The sequence below is a fragment of the Mobula hypostoma genome, chromosome 5 (assembly GCF_963921235.1).
Source record: "Mobula hypostoma chromosome 5, sMobHyp1.1, whole genome shotgun sequence".
Taxonomy (NCBI): Eukaryota; Metazoa; Chordata; class Chondrichthyes; order Myliobatiformes; family Myliobatidae; genus Mobula; species Mobula hypostoma.
The window spans coordinates 4,801,594-4,828,898 of NC_086101.1; the positions used below are offsets into that span (position 1 = coordinate 4,801,594).

The 27,305-nt window shown below is 48.0% G+C and overlaps 1 protein-coding gene across 1 annotated transcript in view; it reads left to right on the plus strand.

The window, feature by feature from the left end:
* Positions 1–27,305, plus strand: part of atf6b (activating transcription factor 6 beta) — a 156,080-nt gene that overhangs the window by 38,722 nt on the left and 90,053 nt on the right. The window contains exons 3-7 of the mRNA XM_063047913.1: positions 1,675–1,750; positions 2,539–2,633; positions 3,615–3,783; positions 8,869–9,063; positions 12,119–12,339. Of these exons, the coding sequence (XP_062903983.1) occupies positions 1,675–1,750; positions 2,539–2,633; positions 3,615–3,783; positions 8,869–9,063; positions 12,119–12,339 (756 nt within the window). The remainder of the gene's footprint in view (positions 1–1,674; positions 1,751–2,538; positions 2,634–3,614; positions 3,784–8,868; positions 9,064–12,118; positions 12,340–27,305) is intronic.

Genomic DNA, 27,305 nt, shown 5'->3' on the forward strand with positions numbered 1-27,305 from the left:
TTGATTTGTCTCACAGGCCGAGGGAAGAAGCTGTGCCCAGTCTGATGGTCCTAATCCTGATGTGATTGTGCGATGGATGGTCGGGATCCTCAAGAATGCTTCGAACCCTTCGTCCACAACACTCCCGTTAAATGGGGGGACCAGGTGATCCTCTCTGAGGATCTTTACTATAATGGGGGGAGGGAGACCCAGGTGATCCTCTCTGAGGATCTTTACTATCCTGTGTCAGACCCTGCTGTCCACTGGAATGTTATCTGTAGTTTGAGTATAAGATAGCTACAGCTTCCTTTGCTTTGTGTTTTGTTAGTTCATTTATTTGTTCCTCTAACACTTATTAAAATGATCGCCACCAATTGGTGTTATGGCTCATTCTTAACTTCCAAGTTATCTCTCTCGCAAAGTCACCGGGATCCAATAGGCCTCTACCCGCATTTGTTGCTTTCTAGGTCATCCACACTTCAACAGCGAGCTGGGAATTTCACCAGTGAGGATGTAGTTGGGCTCACTGTTCACGAAGGGTCCTTAACCTTGTCAGGCACTACAGCATTGCGCATTGTTTGATCTGCTTACTGCCCATTACACCTGCTGCCGTTTTAGGGCAGCAATGAAGGTCCTTCATCTCAGTCTATCCTTGGCTACCCATATGTAGAAGGATTGCTCATTGCTGTTTCTGTAACAATTCCGTTTTACCAGGCAGGGTTGTTAGCCCAAATCAGTGGGCCACTCTAAGTCTGGCCTCTGCCCTTTGACCTGTCTGGCATGGGTGACTCTGCCAAGAGCCAAAGCCTAAAGCTCTGACTCCAGCCAACATAGCTCTCTAGGGCATTGAGGTATGCAAGCCTCCAAACCCTACGGCAAGGTTTTGGTCCTCTTGAGGGCATTGCTAAAGGTCCCCTCATTTTGGGTGAACAAGGTGGATTTGCGGTGTCTATTGGGAATTACTGGTAGAGTGTATTGGGAAATTTCCCACCTCCTTGCCCGACTGTCAGTCAGTCAGCTGGAACCAGCAGAAGAGAGTGCAGATGCTGAAAATCCGGAGTAAAACACAGAAAATGCTGAAGAACTCAGAGGTCAGGCAGCATCTGTGGAAATGAATAGACGATGTGTCGGGCTGAGATCCTTCAGGGCTGGAAAGGAAGGGGGAAGATGCCAAAATGAGAGAGTGCAGGGGTGGGGGGTAGGAGCAGAGGCTAGAAAGTGAAGCCAGGTGGGTGGGGGAGGGAAGTACGAAGCTGGGAGAGGTGAATGGAGGACTGGAGAAGGAGGAATCTGATAGGAGAGGAGAGTGGACCATGGGAGAAAGGGAAGGAGGAGGGAATCCGGGGGCAGGTCGGTTAATGAACAGCTATGCCTCCATCACAAATACCACAGTTACCATTCATTGACTTCTATGGGGCTGCAAGATATCAAGAATGGCAGTAAATGAACAATTTATTTTTATTTAGGGCTGCAGCTCAATAACGGGCTCCTCTGAGCCAACAAACCCGTGCTGCCCGATTGCACCCACGTGACCAGCACATCTCTGGAATGTGAGGGGTCACGGGAGAATGAAGAAATGCCTTGCAGGCAGTGGGGGGAATTGAACCCACCGCTGTTCTATCACTCAATTATTTCTGCAGTTATTTCCTGTCCTGAGATTGCAATGAAGTTGACTGCATTGTTTTAATGTTCCAGTTGGATCTGGATTTGAATATGGAAATCGGGATACCATATTCCCCTCGGAACCCAATCCACGATGACAGCTGTACAGGTGAGGACTTCAGGGTGCGGCTTGTGGCTGAGGCCAGAACATTGTGCGTACAAGAGGTTCTGCAAATGCTGGCAGTCCAGAGCAACCCACACGAAATGCTGAAAAAAAACTCTCAACAGGTCAGGCAGCGTCTGTGGAGGGAAATAAACAGTTGATGTTTTGGGCTGAGACCCTACATCAGGACTGGAAAGGAAGGGGGGCAGAGCCAGAATAAGAAGGTGGGAAGAGGGGCAGGAGTACAACCGGTGGGTTTGATGACGTAAGAAGCTGGAAGAGGTAAAGGGCTGAAGAGGAAGGAATCTGATCGGAGAGGAAAGTAGCCCATGGGAAAAAGGGAAGGAGGGGGTGAGAGGGGAATGTGGGGAATGGAAAAACAGAAGGGGGAGGGGGCAGAAATTACGGGAAGTTAGAGAAATCGATGCTCGTGCTATCATGTTGGAGGTTACCTAGAGTGAGCATGAGGTGTTGCTTCTCTAACCCGAGTTTGGCCTCATCCTGCAGCAGAGGAAGCTTGTCTCAGGGCAGACATGTTGGTATGAGAATGGGAAGTGGAATTAAGAGTAATGTGTGGCTGTACGTGTGGAGCCATGTTTCTATGGGAATGGTGTAGGCACTGTATTTCCATTTGCCTGCCCACACTTCCCATAGATTTCATTATCCTATAATCGGTTGTCCGACCTGGAGTTGTCACCGTTCTCCAGTAAATTTGGCGGGTTCACCCCTCTCCACCCGCGATGGCTGTCTTGTTAATATTGCAAATTAAAGCTGAACTGTTCCTACCGCAACAGATCTGCAAGTGAAATTGGAACCGCTGTCTCCCGCCTCTTCTCGCTGTTCAGATTCCTCACTCTCCTCCTCTTCTGACATTCCCCTAATACCACAGGTAAGCGGTTACTCACAGCTTATCATCTGCCTGATTCACCACTGACATCTCTCCTGATGTCTTGGTCCACAATGGTTTTAAGCCCAACTTCCCAGAGGTCTTTCTTTTGATTGATACATACGAAGGTCCTCAAGGATCAACTTTATTCACATGTAGACATACAGTATTTTTACATGTAGATGTGGATCAAAGTGAAACATGCACAAAAAGCAACAACATTCAACAATTATGACGAATAAAGAATTATATATATGCCATGTAAATGGGGAAAATGTGATTTGCAAATGTATGAGGAGCATTTGTGCTGGTGTTTAGAAGAGTGAAGAGGTATTTCATTGAAACCTCTCAAACATTGAAAGGTCTAGATAGAGTGGATGTGGGGAGGATGTTTCCTACAGTGGGGCAGTCTAGGACCAAAGGGCACAGATAGAGTGGATGTGGGGAGGATGTTTCCTACAGTGGGGGAGTCTAGGACGAGAGGACACAGATAGAGTGGATGTAGAGAGAATGTTTCCTATAGTGGGGGAGTCTAGGACGAGAGGACACCGTCTCAGAATAGAGCGATATCCATTTAGAACAGAGATGATCTCTGCCAGAGGGTGGTGGATCTGTGGAATTCATTATTACAAATGGCTGTAGTTATTGGATGAATTTAAAGTGGAGGTTGATCGTTTCTTGATTAGTCAGGGCATCAAAGGTTACGGGGAGAAGGCAGGAGAATGGGGTTGAGAAGGTAAATAAATCAGCCATGATGGACTGGAAGAGCAGACTCAATGGGCCGAATGGCCTAATTCTGCTCCTATGTCTTGTGGAATTCAAATCTCACCATGCTGGGGAATTCAAATAAATCTGGACTAAAGATCTAAAAATGGGAACTTTGGAAGTGCAGACTTTCTGCTTAAAATTAAATCTCCCATTGCATCTATGTTATACATTTAATTGTGTATATTAAAATAAACTCATTGTGCCTTTTCCTGAAAGGTTCATCAGAGCCTAAACACAGAGACCACGCTGCCGGTGGTGAAAACCGAGGACCCTCCTACGCCACCATGTACCTTCGGGGATGTCCTCAACCCACCTCTGAACGGCATCGAGTTCAATGTGGTGAAGATTGAGAATGGGACGTCGCCAGTGAAGCAAGGGACAGAAAGTAAATTATATTCTCTTACAGTGCAAATTAATCCTTAAAAGAAGCCCAAATAATTAATAACACAAGAGATTCTGCAGATGCTGGAAATTCGAAAGCAATTGGTGGAGGGGTAGGTAGTGTTGAGGAAACAGGTAGGATGCAGAAGGACATAGACATTAGGAGAATGGGCAAGGAAGTGGAAAATGAGATACAATGTTGGTATTTCATGTTGAAATACATGGTCATGAACTTTGGTAGTAGAAATAAATGTGCGGACTATTTTCTAAACGGGGAGAAAATCCAAGAATCTGAGAAGCAAAGGGACTTGGGAGCCCTTGTGCAGAACACCCTGAAGGTTAACTTGCAGGTCAAGTCAGTGGTGAGGAAGGCAAATGCAATGTTAGCGTTCATTTCAAGAGGTCTGAGAGGTCTCACCTTGAATATTGTGAACAATTTTGGGCTCCTCATCTTAGAAAAGATGTGCTGGCATTGGAGAGGGTCCAGAGGAGGTTCACAAGGATGATTCGAGGAATGAAAGGCTTATCATACGAGGAACATACATCAAAGTTGCTGGTGAACGCAGCAGGCCAAGCAGCATCTATAGGAAGAGGTGCAGTCGACGTCGACTGCACCTCTTCCTATAGATGCTGCTTGGCCTGCTGCGTTCACCAGCAACTTTGATGTATGTTGCTTGAATTTCCAGCATCTGCAGAATTCCTGTTGTTTTCATACGAGGAACGTTTGATGGCTCTGGGGCTGTGCTCGCTGGAATTCCGAAGGATTGGGGGGGGGGGGAGGGGAGGAATCATTGAAACCTTTTGAATGTTGAAAGGCCTAGATAGAGTAGATGTGAAAGGATGTTTCCCATGGTGGGAGAGTCCATGACAAGAGGGCACAGACTCAGGATGAAAGGGGAGCCCTTTCGAAACAGAGATGCGAAGAAATTTGTTTAGCCAAAAGGTGGTGAATTTGTGGAATTTGTTGCCACATGCAGCTGTGGAGACCAGGTCGCTGGGTGTATTTAAGGCAGAGATTGACAGATTCTTGATTGGACATGGCATCAAAGGTTACGGGGAGAAGGCAGGGAACTGGGGTTTCAAAGGTACATTTAATGTCAGAGAAATGTATATAATATATGTTCTGAAATTCTTTGAGGAGGAGAAAGAAAAAGGATCAGCCATGATAGAATGGTAGAGCAGACTCAATGGGCCAGCTGGCCTAATTCTGCTCCGATCTCTTATGGTCTGACACGCACAAAGTGCTGGAGGAACTGAGCAGGTCAGGCAGCGTCCATGGACACGAATAAACAGTCAACATTTTGGGCCAAGACCCTTCATCAGGATCGGAAAGGAAGGGGGAAGAAGCCAGAATAAGAAGGTGGGGGGGGGGGAACAAGTGAGGTGATCGGTGAGACCAGGTGAGGGGGAAGGTGGGTGTTTCGGGGAGGGGAACAAGTGAGGTGATCGGTGAGACCAGCTGAGGGGGAAGGTGGGTGAGGGAGAGGAGTACAGGTGAGGTGATCGGAGAGACCAGGTGAGGGGGAAGGTGGGTGAGGGAGAGGGGAACAAGTGAGGTGATCGGTGAGACCAGGTGAGGGGGAAGGTGGGTGAGGGAGAGGGGAACTGTTGAGGTGATCAGAGAGACCAGGTGAGGGGGAAGGTGAGTGAGGGAGAGGAGTACAAGTGAGGTGATCGGTGAGACCAGGTGAGGGGGAAGGTGGGTGAGGGAGAGGGGAACAAGTGAGGTGATTGGTGAGACCAGGTGAGGGGGAAGGTGGGTGAGGGAGAGGGGAACTGTGAGGTGATCAGAGAGACCAGGTGAGGGGGAAGGTGAGTGAGGGAGAGGAGTACAAGTGAGGTGATCGGTGAGACCAGGTGAGGGGGAAGGTGGGTGGGGGGGAAACAGGTGAGGTGATCGGTGAGACCAGGTGAGAGGGAAGGTGAGTGAGGGAGAGGGGAACAAGTGAGGTGATCGGTGAGACCAGGTGAGGGGGAAGGTGAGTGAGGGAGAGGAGTACAAGTGAGGTGATCGGTGAGACCAGGTGAGGGGGAAGGTGAGTGGGGGGGGAACAAGTGAGGTGATCGGTGAGACCAGGTGAGGGGGAAGGTGGGTGAGGGAGAGGGGAACAAGTGAGGTGATCGGTGAGACCAGGTGAGGGGGAAGGTGGGTGAGGGAGAGGAGTACAGGTGAGGTGATCGGTGAGACCAGGTGAGGGGGAAGGTGGGTGAGGGAGAGGGGAACAAGTGAGGTGATTGGTGAGACCAGGTGAGGGGGAAGATGGGTGAGGGAGAGGGGAACAAGTGAGGTGATCGGTGAGACCAGGTGAGGGGGAAGGTGGGTGAGGGAGAGGAGTACAGGTGAGGGGGAAGGTGGGTGTTTCGGGGAGCGGGTGGATGAAGTAAGAAGCTGGGAGATGATAGGTGGAAGACAAGGGGCTGAAGAAGGAATCTCTTAGGAGAGGACAGTGGACCATGGGAGGAAGGAAGGAGGAAGGGAAACCAGGGGGAGGTGATGGGCAAGGAAGGAGAAGAGAATGGTGAGAGGGAATCCATAGTGGGGAATGGAAAAAGAAAAAAGGGGGAAGGGGAGAAATTTCTGGAAATGAGAAAAATTGGCATTCATGTCATCAGGTTGGAGGGTACCCAGATGGCATATGAGGTGTTGCTCCCCAAAAATGAGTGTGGCTTCTTTGTGGCAGTAGGGGAGGCCATGTTGTGAGATTAGGATGTTGAATTGAAATGGGTAGCCACCAGGAAGTCCAACCTCTTTGCGGCAGACAAAATGAAAGTGCTGAATAAAGCAGGTCCCCCAGTCTACGTCGAGTCTCACCAGTGTAGAGGAGGCCACACCAGAAGCACCGGATACAGTAGATGTACCCAACCAACTTGCAGCTCACTTAGAAGGGCTGCTCTCCTGTTGGTGGGAAGAAGCTGTTCCTGAAACATTGAGTGTGTGTCTTCAGGCACCTGTACTACCACCTCGATAGTAGCAATGAGGAGAGGGCCTGTCCTGGGAGATGGGGGGTCCTTACTGATGGATGCTACCTTTTGGATGCGTTGCCTTTTGAAGGTGTCGCAGATGCTGGAGAGGCTAGTGCCCATGAATGGAGCCGGCTGACCTTGCAACTTTCTGCAGCTTTTCCCCGTCCTGTTCAGTGGTCCCTCCGTACCAGGCGCTGATGAATCAGTTAGAAAGACTTATCGGTTTGTTTTAATCGAATGTTTGTGTGGAGAATGAAACTTCCTATCCACACATTTATCCTTTGTCATGTTCAGAGAGCTGTTAGGGTCTGATCTCTCTAGCTACGAGATAGAGAATGAGATGAAGTAACAATCCTTTCCTGTGGTTACACACATTGAAATACTGCACAGAAAATTTCACAACAATGTTGCCAGGAATTGAGTACCTGAGTTACAGGGAAAGATTGAACAGGTTCGGACTTTATTCCCTGGAGCTTAGGAGAATGAGGGGAGATTTGATAGCAATATACAAAATTATGAGGAGTATAGATAGGGTAAATGCAAGCAGACTTCTTCCACTGAGCTTAGATGAGACTAGAACTGGAGGTCATGGATTAAGCGTGAAAGGTGAAATATTTAAAGGGAACCTGAGGGGAATCTTCTTCACTCAGTGGGTGGTGAGAGTGTGGATTGAGCTGCCAAGGCAAGTGATGGATGTGAGTTTAATTTCAACATTTAAGAGGAATTGGGATGTGTACATGGATGGGAGGGGTATGGACCGGGTGCAGGTCAATGAGACTGGACGGATTAATCGTTCAGCATGGTCTTGAGGGGCCAAAGGATAGGAAAGATACGACAAGAAAAGGAGGAGATTTTTTTTAAAAAAGAAGGAAAAGTGCTAGATTTGCTCAACACATCAGGCTGCATCTGTGGAGACTCATTTCAAGTCAAATCAAGTCAAGTTTATTGTCATTTCGACCATAAGCTGCTGGTACAGTGCACAGTAAAAACGAAACAATGTTCCTCCAGGACCATGGTGCTACATGAAACAACACAAAACTACACTAGACTAAGTGAGACAACACAAGACTACACTAGACTACGTAAAACAACACAAAAACTCCAGACCTACACAGGACTACATAGAGTGCACAAAACAGTGCAGGACAATACAATAAATAATAAACAAGACAATAGGCACAGTAGAGGACAAATTACAATATAATAATAAATGATGTAGATGTCAGCCTAGACTCTGCGTATTAAGGAGTCTGATGGCTTGGGGGAAGAAACTGTTGCACAGCCTGGTCGTGAGAGCCCGGATGCTTCGGTACCTTTTGCCAGATGGCAGGAGGGAGAAGTGTTTTGTATGAGGGGTCCTTCACAATGCTGTTGGCTTTATGAATGCAGCGTGTGGTGTAAATGTCTTACGCCTGCTGGCGTGTAGGACAGCAATGGAGGTCGTCCATCTCTGTGTCACGGTGTTTAGGGATTCCTTCGTAGTGTCAGTAGCTTCCCTTCAGTTTTCACTACTGTCTGTCATGCAAGTCCTGTGTGGAAACTCTGGAGTACCATCACAGACAGCTGTTTCCATAACGGTTTTGTATGATCAGTCAGGGTTGTTAGCCATGAATTGACTCTCCGAACCTGGAGGACCAGTGGACCACTCTTAGTCTTTGTCCTGTTTGGCATGGGTGACCCTACCAAGAGCCAAGGCATAAAGCCCCGATTCCAGACAACGTAGCTCTCTGAGTCATTGAGACACGCAAGCCTCCAAACTACGACAAGGTTGTGGTTAGAACATAGAAATCTGCAGCACATTACAGGTCCTTCGGCCCACAATGTTGTGCTGACCATGTAACCTACTGTAGAAATTCCCTAGCGCATAGCCCTCCTGGAGGATCTGGAGAGAGAACAGAATTAATGTTTCAGGTTGAGGATTGTTCAACAGCCTGTTCTTTTTGTAATGAAATAGCTTTTGAACTGGAAGTGACACTAAGAAATCCCAATCTTGATGAGATGTAACATGTGAAGATGGATTTCTGGCCCCGAGATTCGGCTCCTTTGACCAGGAACTTGGATTGTGTCTAACATGATGCCAAGCTGTGAATGCTGCTCTAATTTCACTCTTTCTTCCCCACTCCAGAACAAACCACTGCAAGTATCAAGGCCAACAACATCCTGTGCAGCAAGCCCACCATCCAGCCCAAACCAGTTGTCGTGACAACACTGCCCGGCGCACCAAGCACCAGCCCGGCGAAGACGATCATTCTGCAGTCGGTGCAGACCAGTCTCCCTGTGTCTCAGCCTCAGAGCGTGCCCATAAAGCCACCCATTCCAGGTATGATCAGAGCACTCTCTCGCTGTCCCACCACTCTCACTGCCAGACTCTCCTCCGCAGGTCTCATTTGTTCCAGAAATTTTTCTGAATTGCCCAGTTCATATGTTTGTGTCTACGTCAGTCTTAGTGATCATAAGATATTAGCTTAGATTATGAGGACACTCAGTCCTCGTTTATTGTCATTTAGAAATGCATGCATTAAAAAATGATACAATGTTCCTCCCGTATGATATCACAAGAGACACAAGACAAACCAAGACTAAAAATGACAAAAAACCATAATTATAACATATAGTTACAACCGTGCAAAGCAATACCATAATTTGATAAAGAACAGACCATGGGCACGGTAAAAAAAAAAGTCTCAAAGTTCTGATAGCCCCATCATCTCATGCAGACGGTAGAAGGGAGAAACTCTCCCTGCCATGAACCTCCAAACACCGCAAGCTTGCCGATGCTGCACCATTGGAAGCACCCGACCGCAGCGGACTCTGGGTCCGTCTGAAAACTTCGAGCTTACAACCAGCCCTCCGACTCTAAGCGCCATCCTCTGCCGAGCGCTTCAACCCCGCCCCAACCACTGAGCAACAAGCAAAGCCGAGGACTCGGGGCCTTCCCCTCCGGAGATTCTGGATCGCACAGTAGCAGCAGCAGCGAAGCAGGCATTTCAGAAGTTTCACCAGATGTTCCTCCATGCTCTCATGTCTGTCTCTATCAAATCAGGATTGTGCACGGCACCCTGCTTGCTAGATGACAGACATCACCACTGGAGTGGCTGCTGCGAGCTGTGTCGCGTCGCCATCTTCTCCGGATGATATAGGAGTAGAATTAGGCCATTTGTCCCACTGGTTCTGCTTTGCTATTCCATCATGGCTGATCCATTTCCCTCTCAGCCCTTCTGCCCATAACCTTTAATGCCCTGACTAATCAAGAATCTATATCACAGATTCACCTCCCTCTGGCTAAAGAAATTCCTCCTCATCTCTGTTCGAAATGGGCGACCCCCCATTCTGAGGCTGTACCGCTGTACCTTCTGGTCCTAGACTCCCCAACAATAGGAAACATCATCTTCATGTCCATTCTATACAGAAACTCGATAGGTTTCAATGAGATTCCCCTCATCCTTCTAAACTCCAGCGAGTACAGAACTCCAACGAGTGCCCCAGTTCCACTCTCCCCGTCAGTCTGCTATTCATTGTCTTAAAGATGCTTCTCCTTTCTTGGAGAAAAGAACCCCATCATTGAGGAATCCAAGAACAAGAGGACACCATGTCACTAGAGTGATAGAACACTACAACACAGTTCGAGGCCCTTCGGCCCATCTAGTTCACGCTGAGCTCTTATTCTGCCTACTCCCCTCAACCTACACCTGTACTTATCCAAACTTCCCTTAAATATTGTAGTTGAGCCCTCATCCTCCATTCCTGCAGCAGCTCATTCCACACTCACACCACCCTCTGAGTGAAGCCATCCCTCAGGTTTCCCTCAGATATTTTATCTTTCACGCTTAACCTACGACCTCAACTCCTAGTCTCATCCAACATCATTGGAAAACTTTGAACCAGTAGAAGCCCTGATGAAGGGTCTCGGCCTAAGACGTCAACTGTTTATTCATTTCCATGGGTGCTGCTTGACCTGCTGAGTTCCTCCAGAACTTTGTGTGTGTGTTACTCTGGCTTCTGGCATCTGCAGAATCTCGTGTTTATCAGTAAAAACAGCCTGCTTGCACTTATACTATCTATACCACTCATAACTTTGTATGTATCAGAATCTCTCCTTATTCTTATATGTTCCAGAGAATAAAGTCCTAACCGATTCCCTATAACTCAGGTCCTGAAGTCTCAGAAACATCCTTGTAAACTTTCTCTGTACTCCTTCAGCTGTATTGATATCTCTTCTAGGGTGTTCATTAAGATCATTTGTGACCTGCCTCTATATCCTAGACTTTTCATCAAGGATCAGCTTTATTCACCATATACATTTATATCTATTAGAAAATTTGCTGTGGTTTGTTGGCACTTCAGTGCAAATGACATTCAAGTTGGTATCTACAGTACTGTACAAAACTCTTCGGCATGTGTATAAGATCTTAAGACATAGGAGCAGAATTAGGCCATTCAGCCCATCGAGTCTGCCGCACCATTCCATCATGGCTGATCCCAGATCCCACTCAACCCCATATACCTGACTTCTCGCCATATCCTTTGATGCCCTGACTGATTAGAAAACAATCAACTTCTGCTTTAAATATACCCATAGACGGCCTCCACCCCAGTCTGTGGCAGAGCATTCCACAGATTTACCAGTCTCTGGCTCAAAAAAGTTCCTCCCTGCCTCTGTTCCAAAAGGTTGCTCCTCAATTTTGAGGCTGTGCCCTCGAGTTGTGGACACCCCCACCATAGCTGGGGTACCTAAGGCTTTTGCACAGTACTGTAGTAATTTTATGTATTGCACGGTACTGCTGCCACAAAAAAAATTCATGATATAGGTCTTCAGAGAGACATTCGGTAATGATCAATAAACCAATTGTTTGGAATCAAATGCTCTTGCCTGGTGTCGCAGGGCTGGGCTGGGTGTGTCTGCATCTGTGTCACCACCCCCCCCCACCCCACCCTGGCACTCCTTCTCTTTCACTTGTCCCACACCCTCCCTGTGGCACTTCATCCTCGGCTTTCCTACCATCCTTTGCTCCCGCCAGATTCTCCGCTGCACGTTGACAAGTACAGAACTGTGCAAGCCGTATTGATTAGTAGGTTAATTGGTCATTGTAAATTGTCCCGGATATTTCTACAGATGTACTGTCGAGCGCATTCGGACTGGCTGCGTCACTGTCTAATTCGGCTAGGATTAAGTAGATGGGTTTGCGGATGGTGCAGTTCCGCACCATCGCTCCAAATAAAATAAAGTAAAATATTCTGGGTTAGCAGAAACCTGTCAATCACCTAGAGAAGGTGAAAAGCTGGAAGGCAGAGATGTTTAAATGTGAATGGTGGTGGGATACCATTCCAGAGGTGAAGCTTGTACTGAATGCACTCTTCGTCTCTCTCTCTCTCAGCAGTGTCACGGCAGTCAATGGTGCTCTCCCAGTCGGACCTGGTGAGAATCCCAGTGCAGGGACTAATCAAGGTCCCAGCAGCGAATGGGACCATCAATGGGATTTCTACCAGCTGCAAGCGGCCCACCGCTGTTGCCAATGGGATTGGCATCAACAAGTCTGCCACCAAACCAATCATCCCTGCGCCAACACATACTGGAAGCAGCTCCTCGGAGATTGATGTGAGTACAGGAACCGGTGCAGTGCGGATCTCCGGTTGCAGTTTCAATAATCATGTGCCATTTCAGTTTGGACAAGCTTCATTTTGGAGCTCTTCTCAAACTTCAAAGAAAATCAATTATCAAGTCACATTTATGTCACTATGTACAAACCTGACATTTGTTTCCTAGTAGTCACTCACAGTGAATACAGAGAAACAAAAAAAAACACAAGCAAAATAATGAAACAAACAAACAAGCCAGCAAACAATACAGTGGTATGCAAAAGTTTGGGCACCCCTGGTCAAAATTTCTGTTACTGTGAATAGTTAAGTGAGTAGAAAATGAACTGATCTCCAAAAGTCATAAAGTTAAAGGTGAAACATTCTTTTCAACATTTTAAGCAAGATTAGTGTATTATTTTTGTTTCATACAATTTTAGAGTGAAAAAAGGAAAGGAGCACCATGCAAAAGTTTGGGCACCCCAAGAGATTTCAGCTCTCAGATAACTTTTACCAAGGTCTCAGACCTTAATTAGCTTGTTAGGGCTATGGCTTGTTCACTATCATCATTAGGAAAGGCAGGGTGATGCAAATTTCAAAGCTTTATAAATACCCTGACTCCTCAAACCTTGTCCCAACAATCAGCAGCCATGGGCTCCTCTAGGCAGCTGCCTGGCACTCTGAAAATTAAAATAAATGATGCCCACAAAGCAGGAGAAGGCTATGAGACGATAGCAAAGCATTTTGAGGTAGCTGTTTCCTCAGTTTGTAATGTAATTAAGAAATGGTAGTTAACAGGAACGGTGGAGGCCAAGTGGAGATCTGGAAAACCAAGAAAACTTTCCGAGAGAACTGCTTGTAGGATTGCTAGAAAGGCAAATCAAAACCCCTGTTTGACTGCAAAAGACCTTCAGGAAGATTTAGCAGACTCTAAAATTGGTTGATACCTGCACAAATATGACCTTCATGGAAGAGTCATCAGAAGGAAACCTTTCCTGCATCCTCACCCTAAAATTCAGCATCAGAAGTTTGCAAAGGAACATCTAAACAAGGCTGATGCATTTTGGAAACAAGTCCTGTTATCTGATGAAGTTAAAATTTTTGGCCGTAATGAGCAAAGGTATCTGGAGAAAAGAGGGTGCAGAGTTTCATGAAAAGAACACCTCTCCAACTGTTAAGCATGAGGATGGATCGATCATGCTTTGGGCTTATGTTGTAGCCAGTGGCATGGGGAACATTTCACTGGTAGAGGGAAGAATGAATTCAATTAAATACCAGCAAATTCTGGGAGCAAACATCACACCGTCTGTAAAAAAGCTGACGATGAAAAGAGGATGGCTTCTACAACAGGATAATGATCCTAAACACACCTCAAAATCCACAATGGACTACCTCAAGAGGCACAAGCTGAAGGTTTTGCCATGGCCCTCAGAGTCCCCCGACCTTAAACATCATCAAAAATCTGTGGATAGACCTCAAAAGAGCAGTGCATGCAAGACGGCCCAAGAATCTCACAGAACTAGAAGCCTTTTGCAAGGAAGAATAGGCAAAAATCTCCCAAACAAGAATTGTAAGACTCTTAGCTGGCTACAGAAAGCGTTTACAAGCTGTGATACTTGCCAAAGTGGGTGTTACTAAGTACTGACTATGCAGGGTGCCCAAACTTTTGCTTCGGGCCCTTTTCCTTTTTTGTTATTTTGAAACTGTAAAAGATAGAAATAAAAAAAGTAATCTTAAAATATTAAAGAAATGTGTCATATTTTACTTTATGCCTTTTGGAAATCAGTTCATCTTTTACTCGCTTAGCTATTCACAGTAACAGAAATTTTGACCGGGGTGCCCAGACTTTTACATGCCACTCTAAATATCAGGAGCATGGGATGAAGTGTCCTGAAAGTGAGACCATAGGTTGTGGAAACAGTTCAGTGATGGGTGAGTATAGATGTCCCCTTTGGTTCAAGAGCATGGTGGTTGAGGGGTAATAACAGTTCCTGGACTTGGTTTGCTTGTGTCCTGAAGTTCCTGCACCACCTTCTTGATGGCAGGAGTGGGAAGAGAGCACGTCTTGGTTGGTAGTGGTCTCTGATGGTTGCTGCTTTCCTGTGACACTTCCCATGTAGATACGCTCAGTGGTGGGGAGGGCTTTACCTGTGATGGCATTCTGTCATTTCTGCATATGTAACATATATACAATGTACAGTGTCTCCTGAGGTTCGTATAACAAATTGTCTGGCGTTCATTGAAGATCAAGATGTTCTCAATTTGTCTTCAGTGTGACATTTTATCACTCAACCAGAATTGCTTAGTACAAGGGTCGGCAACCTTTTTGCCTCTGTGGGCCGGATCGCTTCTTATTGAGCGGACAGTGGGCCAGATAAATGCCATAAAAAAAACTTGAAATATGGGAATTATCCATTTAAATACATCTAGTTATGTTTTGCCTCAAATTAATGAATAACGCATGCTAGAAAATTATTTGTGCTTAACCAAGGTTGCCAATTAGTAACTAAAGAACTCAGTTTAGTTGCAATTTATTTCAGTCATAGAAACATAGAAACATAGAAAATAGGTGCAGGAGTAGGCCATTCGGCCCTTCGAGCCTGCACCGCCATTTATTATGATCATGGCTGATCATCCAACTCAGAACCCAGCCTTCCCTCCATACCCCCTGACCCCTGTAGCCACAAGGGCCATATCTAACTTCCTTTTAAACATAGCTAATGAACTGGCCTCAACAGTTTGCTGTGGCAGAGAATTCCACAGATTCACCACTCTCTGTGTGAAGAAGTTTTTCCTAATCTCGGTCCTAAAAGGCTTCCCCTCTATCCTCAAACTGTGACCCCTCGTTCTGGACCTCCCCAACATCGGGAACAATCTTCCCGCATCTAGCCTGTCCAATCCCTTTAGGATCTTATACGTTTCAATCAGATCCCCCCTCAATCTTCTAAATTCCAACGAGTACAAGCCCAGTTCATCCAGTCTTTCTTCATATGAAAGACCTGCCATCCCAGGAATCAATCTGGTGAACCTTCTTTGTACTCCCTCTATGGCAAAGATGTCTTTCCTCAGATTAGGGGACCAAAACTGCACACAATACTCCAGGTGTGGTCTCACCAAGGCCTTGTACAACTGCAGTAGTACCTCCCTGCTCCTGTACTCGAATCCTCTCGCTATAAATGCCAGCATACCGTTCGCCTTTTTCACCGCCTGCTGTACCTGCATGCCCACTTTCAATGACTGGTGTATAATGACACCCAGGTCTCGTTGCACCTCCCCTTTTCCTAATCGGCCACCATTCAGATAATAATCTGTTTTCCTATTTTTGCCACCAAAGTGGATAACTTCACATTTATCCACATTAAATTGCATCTGCCATGAGTTTTCCCACTCACCCAACCTATCCAAGTCACCCTGCATCCTCTTAGCATCCTCCTCACTGCTAACACTGCCACCCAGCTTCGTGTCATCCGCAAACTTGGAGATGCTGCATTTAATTCCCTCATCCAAGTCATTAATATATATTGTAAACAACTGGGGTCCCAGCACTGAGCCTTGCGGTACCCCACTAGTCACCGCCTGCCATTCTGAAAAGGTCCCGTTTATTCCCACTCTTTGCTTCCTGTCTGCTAACCAATTCTCCACCCACACCAATACCTTACCCCCAATACCGTGTGCTTTAAGTTTGCACATTAATCTCCTGTGTGGGACCTTGTCAAAAGCCTTTTGAAAATCCAAATATACCACATCCACTGGTTCTCCCCTATCCACTCTACTAGTTACATCCTCAAAAAATTCTATGAGATTCGTCAGACATGATTTTCCTTTCACAAATCCATGCTGACTTTGTCCGATCATTTCAAGGCATCTTTTGAATCTATTAAAAGGACACAAAAAATCTTTAAACATAAAACTTATGAACATTATGCATTGAATGGTGGTAAATTAAGTATAATAAAAAAGAAAATTTTAATGCAAACAGTCGACAAATTTCACATTGATTTAATGCTGTTTGTTGCTTGAAAGCTTCTCAATATTGGATGTCAGACGTGTTGATGCCAAGAGCAAGACATTATCCAGATGGGCAACAGTCAATCTTGTTCTCAAATGGTTCTTGGTGTGCTTCAGTTTTGAAAATAATTGCTCACACAGATAAGTGCTGCCAAACAATGATGCCATCTTTTTTGAGTGGTCCACTAAGTTAGGATACTTCCCACTTGGATGAATATATTTTCTATAGAAGTCAAGCACTGACACATCTTCAGAATGAAATTTCGATCTCAATATGTCGTCACACTGCATCTCAATCGATTCCATTTGAAAAATTTCTGATGCAGTGTCCACTTCCACATCAAATGGAGTAGCAAACAGCTTGAACTCATTTGCATGAAAGTGAAAATCAGCAAAATGAGATGAAAACGCTTTTTTCAATTCTTGGACCATATTCACAAAAATGCCTGGATTTTGTGCTTTACGTTTTTGAAAAGTAGGAAAATGTGCACAATTTCCTTTTTGAAGCTGGTACTCCGACAATTGCAGTTTTCTTTCAAAGGCCACAATATACTTTATGCTTTATACTTTATTGTCGCCAAACAATTGATACTAGAACGTACAATCATCGTAGCGATATTTGATTCTGCGCTTCCAGCTCCCTGGATTACAAATTGATAGTAAATATATTTTTTTTAAAATTAAATTATAAATCATAAATGGAAAGTAGAAAAATGGAAAGTAAGGTAGTGCAAAAAAACCAAGATGCAGGTCCGGATATTTGGAGGGTACGGCCCAGGTCCGGGCCAGGATCCGTTCAGCAGTCTTATCACAGTTGGAAAGAAGCTGTTCCCAAATCTGGCCGTACAAGTCTTCAAGCTCCTGAGCCTTCTCCCGGAGGGAAGAGGGACAAAAAGTGTGTTGGCTGGGTGGGTCGTGTTCTGGCAACATTGCTCCGACAGTGTGCGGTGTAAAGTGAGTCCAAGGACGGAAGATTGATTTGTGTGATGTGCTGCGCTGTGTTCACGATCTTCTGCAGCTTCTTCCAGTCATGGACAGGACAACTTCCATACCAGGTTGTGATGCACCCTAGAAGAATGCTTTCTACGATGCATCTATAAAAATTAGTGAGGGTTTTAGGGGACAGGCCAAATTTCTTTAGTTTTCTCAGGAAGTAAAGACGCTGGTGGGCCTTCTTGGCAGTGGACTCTGCTTGGTTGGACCAAGTCAGGTCATTTGTGATGTTGACCCCGAGGAACTTAAAGCTTTTGACCTGTTCTACTTGCACACCACCGATGTAAATTGGGTCCTGCGGTCCGCTACTCCTTCTGAAGTCAACAACCAATATGACCATACATCTCATGTATCAGCTGATTTTTTTCCTTGAAGTTGTAAATTCAAGTTATTTAAATGAGATGTAATGTCCACAGGTGCGACATGGACATCAAAAGAAGAATAAGGATGGCGAAAGACACCTTTACGAGAATGAAGAGTATTCTGACCAATACTAAGTAGGCATGACAACCCACCTCAGAGTATGGAAATGTTACGTTTATCCAGTTATGTTATATGGCTCAGAATGTTGGACAATATCTATTAACATGAGGAAACGAATTGAAGCAGCAGAGATGTGGTTTTTGAGGAGGATGCAAAGAATATCATGAACGAAATGAATATCTAACGAGGATGTCATGAACAGAGCAAACACAAAAAGAGAAGTGATGTATGAGATCATGAAAAGGCAACGTAACTTCATTGGACATGTGATTAGGAAAGAGGAGTTAGAATGCACGGTAATTATGGGAAAGATTGAAAGGAAGAAAGCAAGAGGAAGACAAGGACAAATGATGATGGAGACAGCAGCCAGAGAACTGGAAATGAATACCAATGAATTGATCCACTTGACCCGAAACAGGAGTGTGTGGGCCATGGCAGTCAAAGCTCAAACTGGGCACGGCACCCAATGATGATGATGAATGTCCAAAAGAAATACCAAGGTTGCAAGCCAATCAGGATCACGAAAATGTGAAGCATCCTGATTTTTGCTTTCAAGGAATATTGCCACCTCTTCATGCAATGCAAATACCCTTTCCAGCGTTGACCCTCGGCTAAGCCAGCGTACCTTGCAGGAATAAGCCAGGTCCCCATATTCTGCCTCCGAATCCAACAGAAACTGCTGAAACTGGCGATGATTCAATCCACGGGATAGGATCAGTTTCACTGCCTTCACAGCAATGTCCATAACATCCTTTAATTTCAAAGCCTTGGCACATAATGCCTCTTGATGGATAATGCAATGAATTTTGACCAGTTTCTGTGCAATTCCAAGGTTTTCCATTTGTCCTTGCAACAATGCGATGATGCCTTTTTTCTGTCCCACCATTGCTGGTGCCCCATCAGTTGTGATGCCAATTAGCTTCGACGCATTAAGGTTAATTTCTGACATCATTTTCAACAAAGCTTCAAAAATGTCTGCTCCAGTAACCGCGTCCTTCATAGGAATTAATTGAATAAACGCTTCAAAAATCTGAAAAGTTGAGGTCACTCCTCGCACAAACACCACAAGTTGAGCAGTGTCTCTCAAGTCTTAAACAACTTTTAACGTCTGCTGACATTTCTTCAACTCGCCTGTGATCATTTTTGCTGACAGGCTAATAGATGCAAATAAAGATTTCTTTTCAGGATAAACAATATCCACCACATTCTTTCACAAACTCGGTCTGTAAAAGGCTTCATCTTCTCTGCAATACGTTTTGAGACTTTGCAGCTGGCACGGGTATTTCCTTCATTTTCACTGCTTTTCTTGGCAAAAAATGACATTTGTTTTCTGAAACTAGCCGTCATTCACTCAACTTCGTCTTTCCTTGCTTGCCCAGTAAACTTGTTAAAGTTTCCACTGTGGCGTAATGTGTCTCGTAATGTCGCCTGATATTTGCCACCTTCTTCACAGCAACATTTTCTAGGCAAATGAGACAAACTGGTTTCCCAGCTTGCTCGATGAAGAAGTAATCTAGTGTCCAAGTGACTTGGAAATTTTAGCACGCAGTGTCTACCTTCCTACGTTTTGCATTCATTGCCAGTGGAATTTTTTTCTTCGATTTTATTTCGAAAAGTGAGTTATTCAACAAGTATGGTAGCACATGTAAATATCTGGATATTTAGCGTGGATTTCTTGTTTAAACACAGTGACGCTGTTTCTGTTTACAAATTTGAACAATCCCATCTGAAAACCTGTGCGTGCATGGAGAGTATCTAATACATATTAATAAGGTAGTCTGTCTTCACGTCATTCGTATGTACCAGTGTTTGGTTTGGAACAAAACGGAACCTGGGGCCAGTGTAACAAGACGCCACGAATGTCCATCAGTGTGGTTGCGTGAGACACTCAGAATAAGGAAAAATCACTCACAGGCTGGATAAGCTTAGTATCCCAATATTCGCTCGCGGGCCAGTCAAAATACCTACCCCTGGCGTAGAACATAGAACAGTACAGTCTCTCTGGCCCATGATGTTGTGCTGACCTTTTCACCTTCTCCACAATCAATCTAATCCTTCACTCCCACATAACTCTCCGATTTTCTATCATCCATATGTCTATCTAAGAGTCTTTTAAATGCCCCTAATGTATCTGCCTCTACTACTGCCTGTAGCAGGGTGTTTCATTGTCTGTGTTAAAAACCTACTTCTGACATTCCCCCCCCGCCTGCCACCAGATACTTCCCTCCAGTAACCTTAAAATTATGCCCTCTTGTCTCAGCCATTTCCACCCTGGGAACAATTCACCTGCTGTCCATTCTATCTATGCCTCTTATCATCTTGTACATCTCTATTGTCATCTCGCATCCTCCTCCATTCCAAAGAAGATAAAAGCCCCAGCCACTCAACCTACCCTCATGACATGCTTTCTAATCTAGGCACCATCTGGTAAACCTTCTTTACACCTTCTCTAAAATTTCCATATCCACCCAGAACTGAACACAAGTGTGGTCTAACCAAGGTTGTATAGAGCTAGAACACTACCTTCTGGCTCTGGAACCCAGTCCCCAGCTAATGAAGGCCATAGACCTTCTGAACCACCCTATTAAATTCTGTGGCAACGCTGAGGGACATCAAGATCCCTCATTCCCCCCCCGCCTGCCACCAGATACTTCCCTCCAGTAACCTTAAAATTATGCCCTCTTGTCTCAGCCATTTCCACCCTGGGAACAATTCACCTGCTGTCCATTCTATCTATGCCTCTTATCATCTTGTACATCTCTATTGTCATCTCGCATCCTCCTCCATTCCAAAGAAGATAAAAGCCCCAGCCACTCAACCTACCCTCATGACATGCTTTCTAATCTAGGCACCATCTGGTAAACCTTCTTTACACCTTCTCTAAAATTTCCATATCCACCCAGAACTGAACACAAGTGTGGTCTAACCAAGGTTGTATAGAGCTAGAACACTACCTTCTGGCTCTGGAACCCAGTCCCCAGCTAATGAAGGCCATAGACCTTCTGAACCACCCTATTAAATTCTGTGGCAACGCTGAGGGACATCAAGATCCCTCTGTTCCTCCACACTGCTAAAAATCCTGCCATTAACCCTGTACTAACTTCAAGTTCGCCCTTCCACAGTGAATCTCTTCACACCGGGTTTTTCTTAAATACTCGGGTTGAGAAATGCCAGGGGGAGGTGATGGGCAAGGGGGAGGTCATAACCAGAATGGGAAATGGAAAAGAGCGAGCGAGGGAGTGGCAGAGATTACTGGAAGTTCAAGCCAGGAGATTGGAGACTATCAGGCAGGAGGTACAGGAGCCTCAGGACCCTTACCACCAGGTTCAGGAACAGATACCACCCCTCAGCCATCAGACTCCTGAACCAGAGGGGATAATTTCCCTCAGCTTCACTTGCCCCATCACTGAAATGTACTCACAACCTATGGACTCACTTTCAAGAATTCTTTAGCTCATCATCTCGATATTTATTGCTCATTTATTTGTTATTTTCCTTTTGCTTTTGTAATGTGGTTGTTTGTACATCATTTTGTGTGCAGTATTTCTATTGTGTTTCATTGTAGTTACTGTGAATGCCAGCAAGAAAATGAATCTGGGGTTCGTATGTGGTGACTTGAGATTCACGTGGATAACAAATTTACTCCAGACTTTGTTGCTCCTCAGCCTGAGTCTGGCCTCGTCACAGCAGCCACAAACTGACATGTCGGAATGGGAAGCTGAATTCAACAGGGTGGGCACTGGCGATGCTGAGTTTTGCATCAGATGGAGAGGATGAGCTCAATGAAGTAGTCCACTGATCTGTGTTGGGTCCCAGGAATGTGCTGGAATAGTCCGAGCTGCAGGTCACAAGGGCACAGATGAGGGAAGGTTTGACCCAAGTTGGAGGCCGGCTGAGGTTGGACACCGACTGATGTGTTCAAAGTTCAAAGTAATTATACCATTATAGAACCTTGAGATTCATCTTGTTGCAGGCAGCCACAAAACAAAAAAAACAAAGTAGAATCCACGAAAAGCCCGCTACCATAAAAACCGTAAACCATCCGCTGTGCGAAAAAGAACAAATTGTGCAAACAATTTAAGAAAAGCAAATAATACACAGAATGAGTTTCTGAAAGCGAGGCCACAGCTCCTGAGTCAGTTCAGCACTGAGGGAGTGCCGATGGCTGCAGACCACAGCTCCTGAGTCAGTTCAGTACTGAGGGAGTGCCGATGGCTGCAGGCCACAGCTCCTGAGTCAGTTCAGCACTGAGGGAGTGCCGATGGCTGCAGACCACAGCCGCTGAGTCAGTTCAGCACTGAGGGAGTGCCAATGGCTGCAGGCCACAGCTCCTGAGTCAGTTCAGCACTGAGGGAGTGCCGATGGCTGCAGACCACAGCTCCTGAGTCAGTTCAGTACTGAGGGAGTGCCGATGGCTGCAGGCCACAGCTCCTGAGTCAGTTCAGTACTGAGGGAGTGCCGATGGCTGCAGGCCACAGCCGCTGAGTCAGTTCAGCACTGAGGGAGTGCCGATGGCTGCAGGCCACAGCTCCTGAGTCAGTTCAGCACTGAGGGAGTGCCGATGGCTGCAGGCCACAGCTCCTGAGTCAGTTCAGTACTGAGGGAGTGCCGATGGCTGCAGACCACAGCTCCTGAGTCAGTTCAGCACTGAGGGAGTGCCGATGGCTGCAGGCCACAGCTCCTGAGTCAGTTCAGCACTGAGGGAGTGCCGATGGCTGCAGACCACAGCCGCTGAGTCAGTTCAGCACTGAGGGAGTGCCGATGGCTGCAGACCACAGCCGCTGAGTCAGTTCAGCACTGAGGGAGTGCCGATGGCTGCAGGCCACAGCCGCTGAGTCAGTTCAGCACTGAGGGAGTGCCGATGGCTGCAGGCCACAGCTCCTGAGTCAGTTCAGCACTGAGGGAGTGCCGATGGCTGCAGACCACAGCCGCTGAGTCAGTTCAGCACTGAGGGAGTGCCGATGGCTGCAGGCCACAGCTCCTGAGTCAGTTCAGCACTGAGGGAGTGCCGATGGCTGCAGGCCACAGCTCCTGAGTCAGTTAAGCACTGAGGGAGTGCCGATGGCTGCAGACCACAGCTCCTGAGTCAGTTCAGCACTGAGGGAGTGCCGATGGCTGCAGACCACAGCCGCTGAGTCAGTTCAGTACTGAGGCAGTGCCGATGGCTGCAGGCCACAGCTCCTGAGTCAGTTCAGCACTGAGGGAGTGCCGATGGCTGCAGGCCACAGCTCCTGAGTCAGTTCAGCACTGAGGGAGTGCCGATGGCTGCAGGCCACAGCTCCTGAGTCAGTTCAGCACTGAGGGAGTGCCGATGGCTGCAGACCACAGCTCCTGAGTCAGTTCAGCACTGAGGGAGTGCCAATGGCTGCAGGCCACAGCTCCTGAGTCAGTTCAGCACTGAGGGAGTGCCGATGGCTGCAGGCCACAGCTCCTGAGTCAGTTCAGTACTGAGGGAGTGCCGATGGCTGCAGGCCACAGCCGCTGAGTCAGTTCAGCACTGAGGGAGTGCCGATGGCTGCAGACCACAGCTCCTGAGTCAGTTCAGCACTGAGGGAGTGCCGATGGCTGCAGGCCACAGCTCCTGAGTCAGTTCAGCACTGAGGGAGTGCCGATGGCTGCAGACCACAGCCGCTGAGTCAGTTCAGCACTGAGGGAGTGCCGATGGCTGCAGGCCACAGCCGCTGAGTCAGTTCAGCACTGAGGGAGTGCCGATGGCTGCAGACCACAGCTCCTGAGTCAGTTCAGCACTGAGGGAGTGCCGATGGCGGCAGGCCACAGCCCCTGAGTCAGTTCAGCACTGAGGGAGTGCCGATTGCTGCAGGCCACAGCTCCTGAGTCAGTTCAGCACTGAGGGAGTGCCGATGGCTGCAGGCCACAGCCGCTGAGTCAGTTCAGCACTGAGGGAGTGCCGATGGCTGCAGACCACAGCTCCTGAGTCAGTTCAGTACTGAGGGAGTGCCGATGGCTGCAGGCCACAGCCACTGAGTCAGTTCAGTACTGAGGGAGTGCCGATGGCTGCAGGCCACAGCTCCTGAGTCAGTTCAGTACTGAGGGAGTGCCGATGGCTGCAGGCCACAGCCACTGAGTCAGTTCAGCACTGAGGGAGTGCCGATGGCTGCAGGCCACAGCCGCTGAGTCAGTTCAGCACTGAGGGAGTGCCGATGGCTGCAGACCACAGCCGCTGAGTCAGTTCAGCACTGAGGGAGTGCCGATGGCTGCAGGCCACAGCTCCTGAGTCAGTTCAGCACTGAGGGAGTGCCGATGGCTGCAGGCCACAGCTCCTGAGTCAGTTCAGTACTGAGGGAGTGCCGATGGCTGCAGGCCACAGCCGCTGAGTCAGTTCAGTACTGAGGGAGTGCCGATGGCTGCAGGCCACAGCCGCTGAGTCAGTTCAGCACTGAGGGAGTGCCGATGGCTGCAGGCCACAGCTCCTGAGTCAGTTCAGTACTGAGGGAGTGCCGATGGCTGCAGGCCACAGCTCCTGAGTCAGTTCAGTACTGAGGGAGTGCCGATGGCTGCAGACCACAGCTCCTGAGTCAGTTCAGTACTGAGGGAGTGCCGATGGCTGCAGGCCACAGCTCCTGAGTCAGTTCAGCACTGAGGGAGTGCCGATGGCTGCAGACCACAGCCGCTGAGTCAGTTCAGCACTGAGGGAGTGCCGATGGCTGCAGGCCACAGCCGCTGAGTCAGTTCAGCACTGAGGGAGTGCCGATGGCTGCAGACCACAGCTCCTGAGTCAGTTCAGCACTGAGGGAGTGCCGATGGCTGCAGGCCACAGCTCCTGAGTCAGTTCAGTACTGAGGGAGTGTCGATGGCTGCAGACCACAGCCGCTGAGTCAGTTCAGCACTGAGGGAGTGCCGATGGCTGCAGACCACAGCCGCTGAGTCAGTTCAGTACTGAGGGAGTGCCAATGGCTGCAGACCACAGCTCCTGAGTCAGTTCAGCACTGAGGGAGTGCCGATGGCTGCAGACCACAGCTCCTGAGTCAGTTCAGTACTGAGGGAGTGCCGATGGCTGCAGACCACAGCCGCTGAGTCAGTTCAGCACTGAGGGAGTGCCGATGGCTGCAGACCACAGCTCCTGAGTCAGTTCAGCACTGAGGGAGTGCCGATGGCTGCAGGCCACAGCTCCTGAGTCAGTTCAGCACTGAGGGAGTGCCGATGGCTGCAGGCCACAGCTCCTGAGTCAGTTCAGCACTGAGGGAGTGCCAATGGCTGCAGGCCACAGCCGCTGAGTCAGTTCAGTACTGAGGGAGTGCCGATGGCTGCAGACCACAGCTCCTGAGTCAGTTCAGCACTGAGGGAGTGCCGATGGCTGCAGGCCACAGCCGCTGAGTCAGTTCAGTACTGAGGGAGTGCCGATGGCTGCAGACCACAGCTCCTGAGTCAGTTCAGCACTGAGGGAGTGCCGATGGCTGCAGGCCACAGCCGCTGAGTCAGTTCAGCACTGAGGGAGTGCCGATGGCTGCAGGCCACAGCCGCTGAGTCAGTTCAGTACTGAGGGAGTGCCGATGGCTGCAGGCCACAGCTCCTGAGTCAGTTCAGCACTGAGGCAGTGCCGATGGCTGCAGACCACAGCTCCTGAGTCAGTTCAGCACTGAGGGAGTGCCGATGGCTGCAGGCCACAGCTCCTGAGTCAGTTCAGCACTGAGGGAGTGCCGATGGCTGCAGGCCACAGCTCCTGAGTCAGTTCAGCACTGAGGGAGTGCCGATGGCTGCAGGCCACAGCCACTGAGTCAGTTCAGTACTGAGGGAGTGCCGATGGCTGCAGGCCACAGCTCCTGAGTCAGTTCAGCACTGAGGGAGTGCCAATGGCTGCAGGCCACAGCTCCTGAGTCAGTTCAGCACTGAGGGAGTGCCAATGGCTGCAGGCCACAGCCGCTGAGTCAGTTCAGTACTGAGGGAGTGCCGATGGCTGCAGGCCACAGCTCCTGAGTCAGTTCAGCACTGAGGGAGTGCCGATGGCTGCAGGCCACAGCCGCTGAGTCAGTTCAGTACTGAGGGAGTGCCGATGGCTGCAGGCCACAGCTCCTGAGTCAGTTCAGCACTGAGGGAGTGCCAATGGCTGCAGGCCACAGCTCCTGAGTCAGTTCAGCACTGAGGGAGTGCCAATGGCTGCAGGCCACAGCCGCTGAGTCAGTTCAGTACTGAGGGAGTGCCGATGGCTGCAGACCACAGCTCCTGAGTCAGTTCAGCACTGAGGGAGTGTCGATGGCTGCAGACCACAGCTCCTGAGTCAGTTCAGCACTGAGGGAGTGCCGATGGCTGCAGGCCACAGCCGCTGAGTCAGTTCAGCACTGAGGGAGTGCCGATGGCTGCAGGCCACAGCCGCTGAGTCAGTTCAGTACTGAGGGAGTGCCGATGGCTGCAGGCCACAGCTCCTGAGTCAGTTCAGCACTGAGGGAGTGCCGATGGCTGCAGGCCACAGCTCCTGAGTCAGTTCAGCACTGAGGGAGTGCCGATGGCTGCAGGCCACAGCTCCTGAGTCAGTTCAGCACTGAGGGAGTGCCGATGGCTGCAGGCCACAGCTCCTGAGTCAGTTCAGCAGACATCCCACCTCTCCCGCAAGTTCCGGGAGTGTCCCGCATATTAATAGCGGCTCCCTGATGCCCGCAAATTATATACAATATCCAGGAAATCAATTTTTTTGAGTGAGCGAGCGAGAGAGCGCACAAGCGAGAGAGGGAGAGAAGGAGCGAGAGAGCGCGCACGAGCGTAAGAGAGAGAGCGAGAGAGGGAGAGGAGTGAGAGAGCGCGCGTGCGAGCGTGAGAGAGCGATAGAGCGAGCGCGAGAGCACACCATGGCAGAGTGTTCCAAAAAAAAGAAAATATAAAACATACTTCACCCCAGACTACCCTAAAGTGTACCCCTGCCTAATAGGGGTCAAAAATAATGACAGTTTGCTCGCTGCACTATTTGCAACAGTGACTTTTCTATTGCCCATGGTGGGTTAAAATGTAAAAGGCATGTTGAGGTGAGTTTAATAGGTGTCATTCATTCATTAGCATAGCTAACGTTATTTAAACTAGCTGGCTGGCTGCTAAGGAGCTACTCTATTGCAGCATCCCACCTCCCCCGGAAGTTCCGGGAGTCTTCCGCAAATTGATGGTGCTACTTCCCTGAAATGAGTTTTTGCAGGGTGGGATGTCTGGTTCAGCACTGAGGTGGGTGAAGCCTCATGGAATACTGAGCTAAATACCAGTTTGTCTTTCACCCTTGATCTCGACACCTTAATTTTTAAATTCTGGCTCAGAACTTAAATGGGCTAAACATTCGCTTGTTGTCTGCTCTTGGTGCCGTGTCCCGTCGCTTCAGTCTGGCCTGAATTTTCAATCCAGTCCGAAGTCCGCTCCAGCGATGGCTGCCACGGCCGTACCTACATTCTTCACTGAAACAGAATCCGGTTTAATATCACCAGCAGATGTTGTGAAATGTGTTATCTTAGCTGCAGCAGTACATTGATAATATAGAAAAAACTATGAATTACAGTAAGTGATTCACAG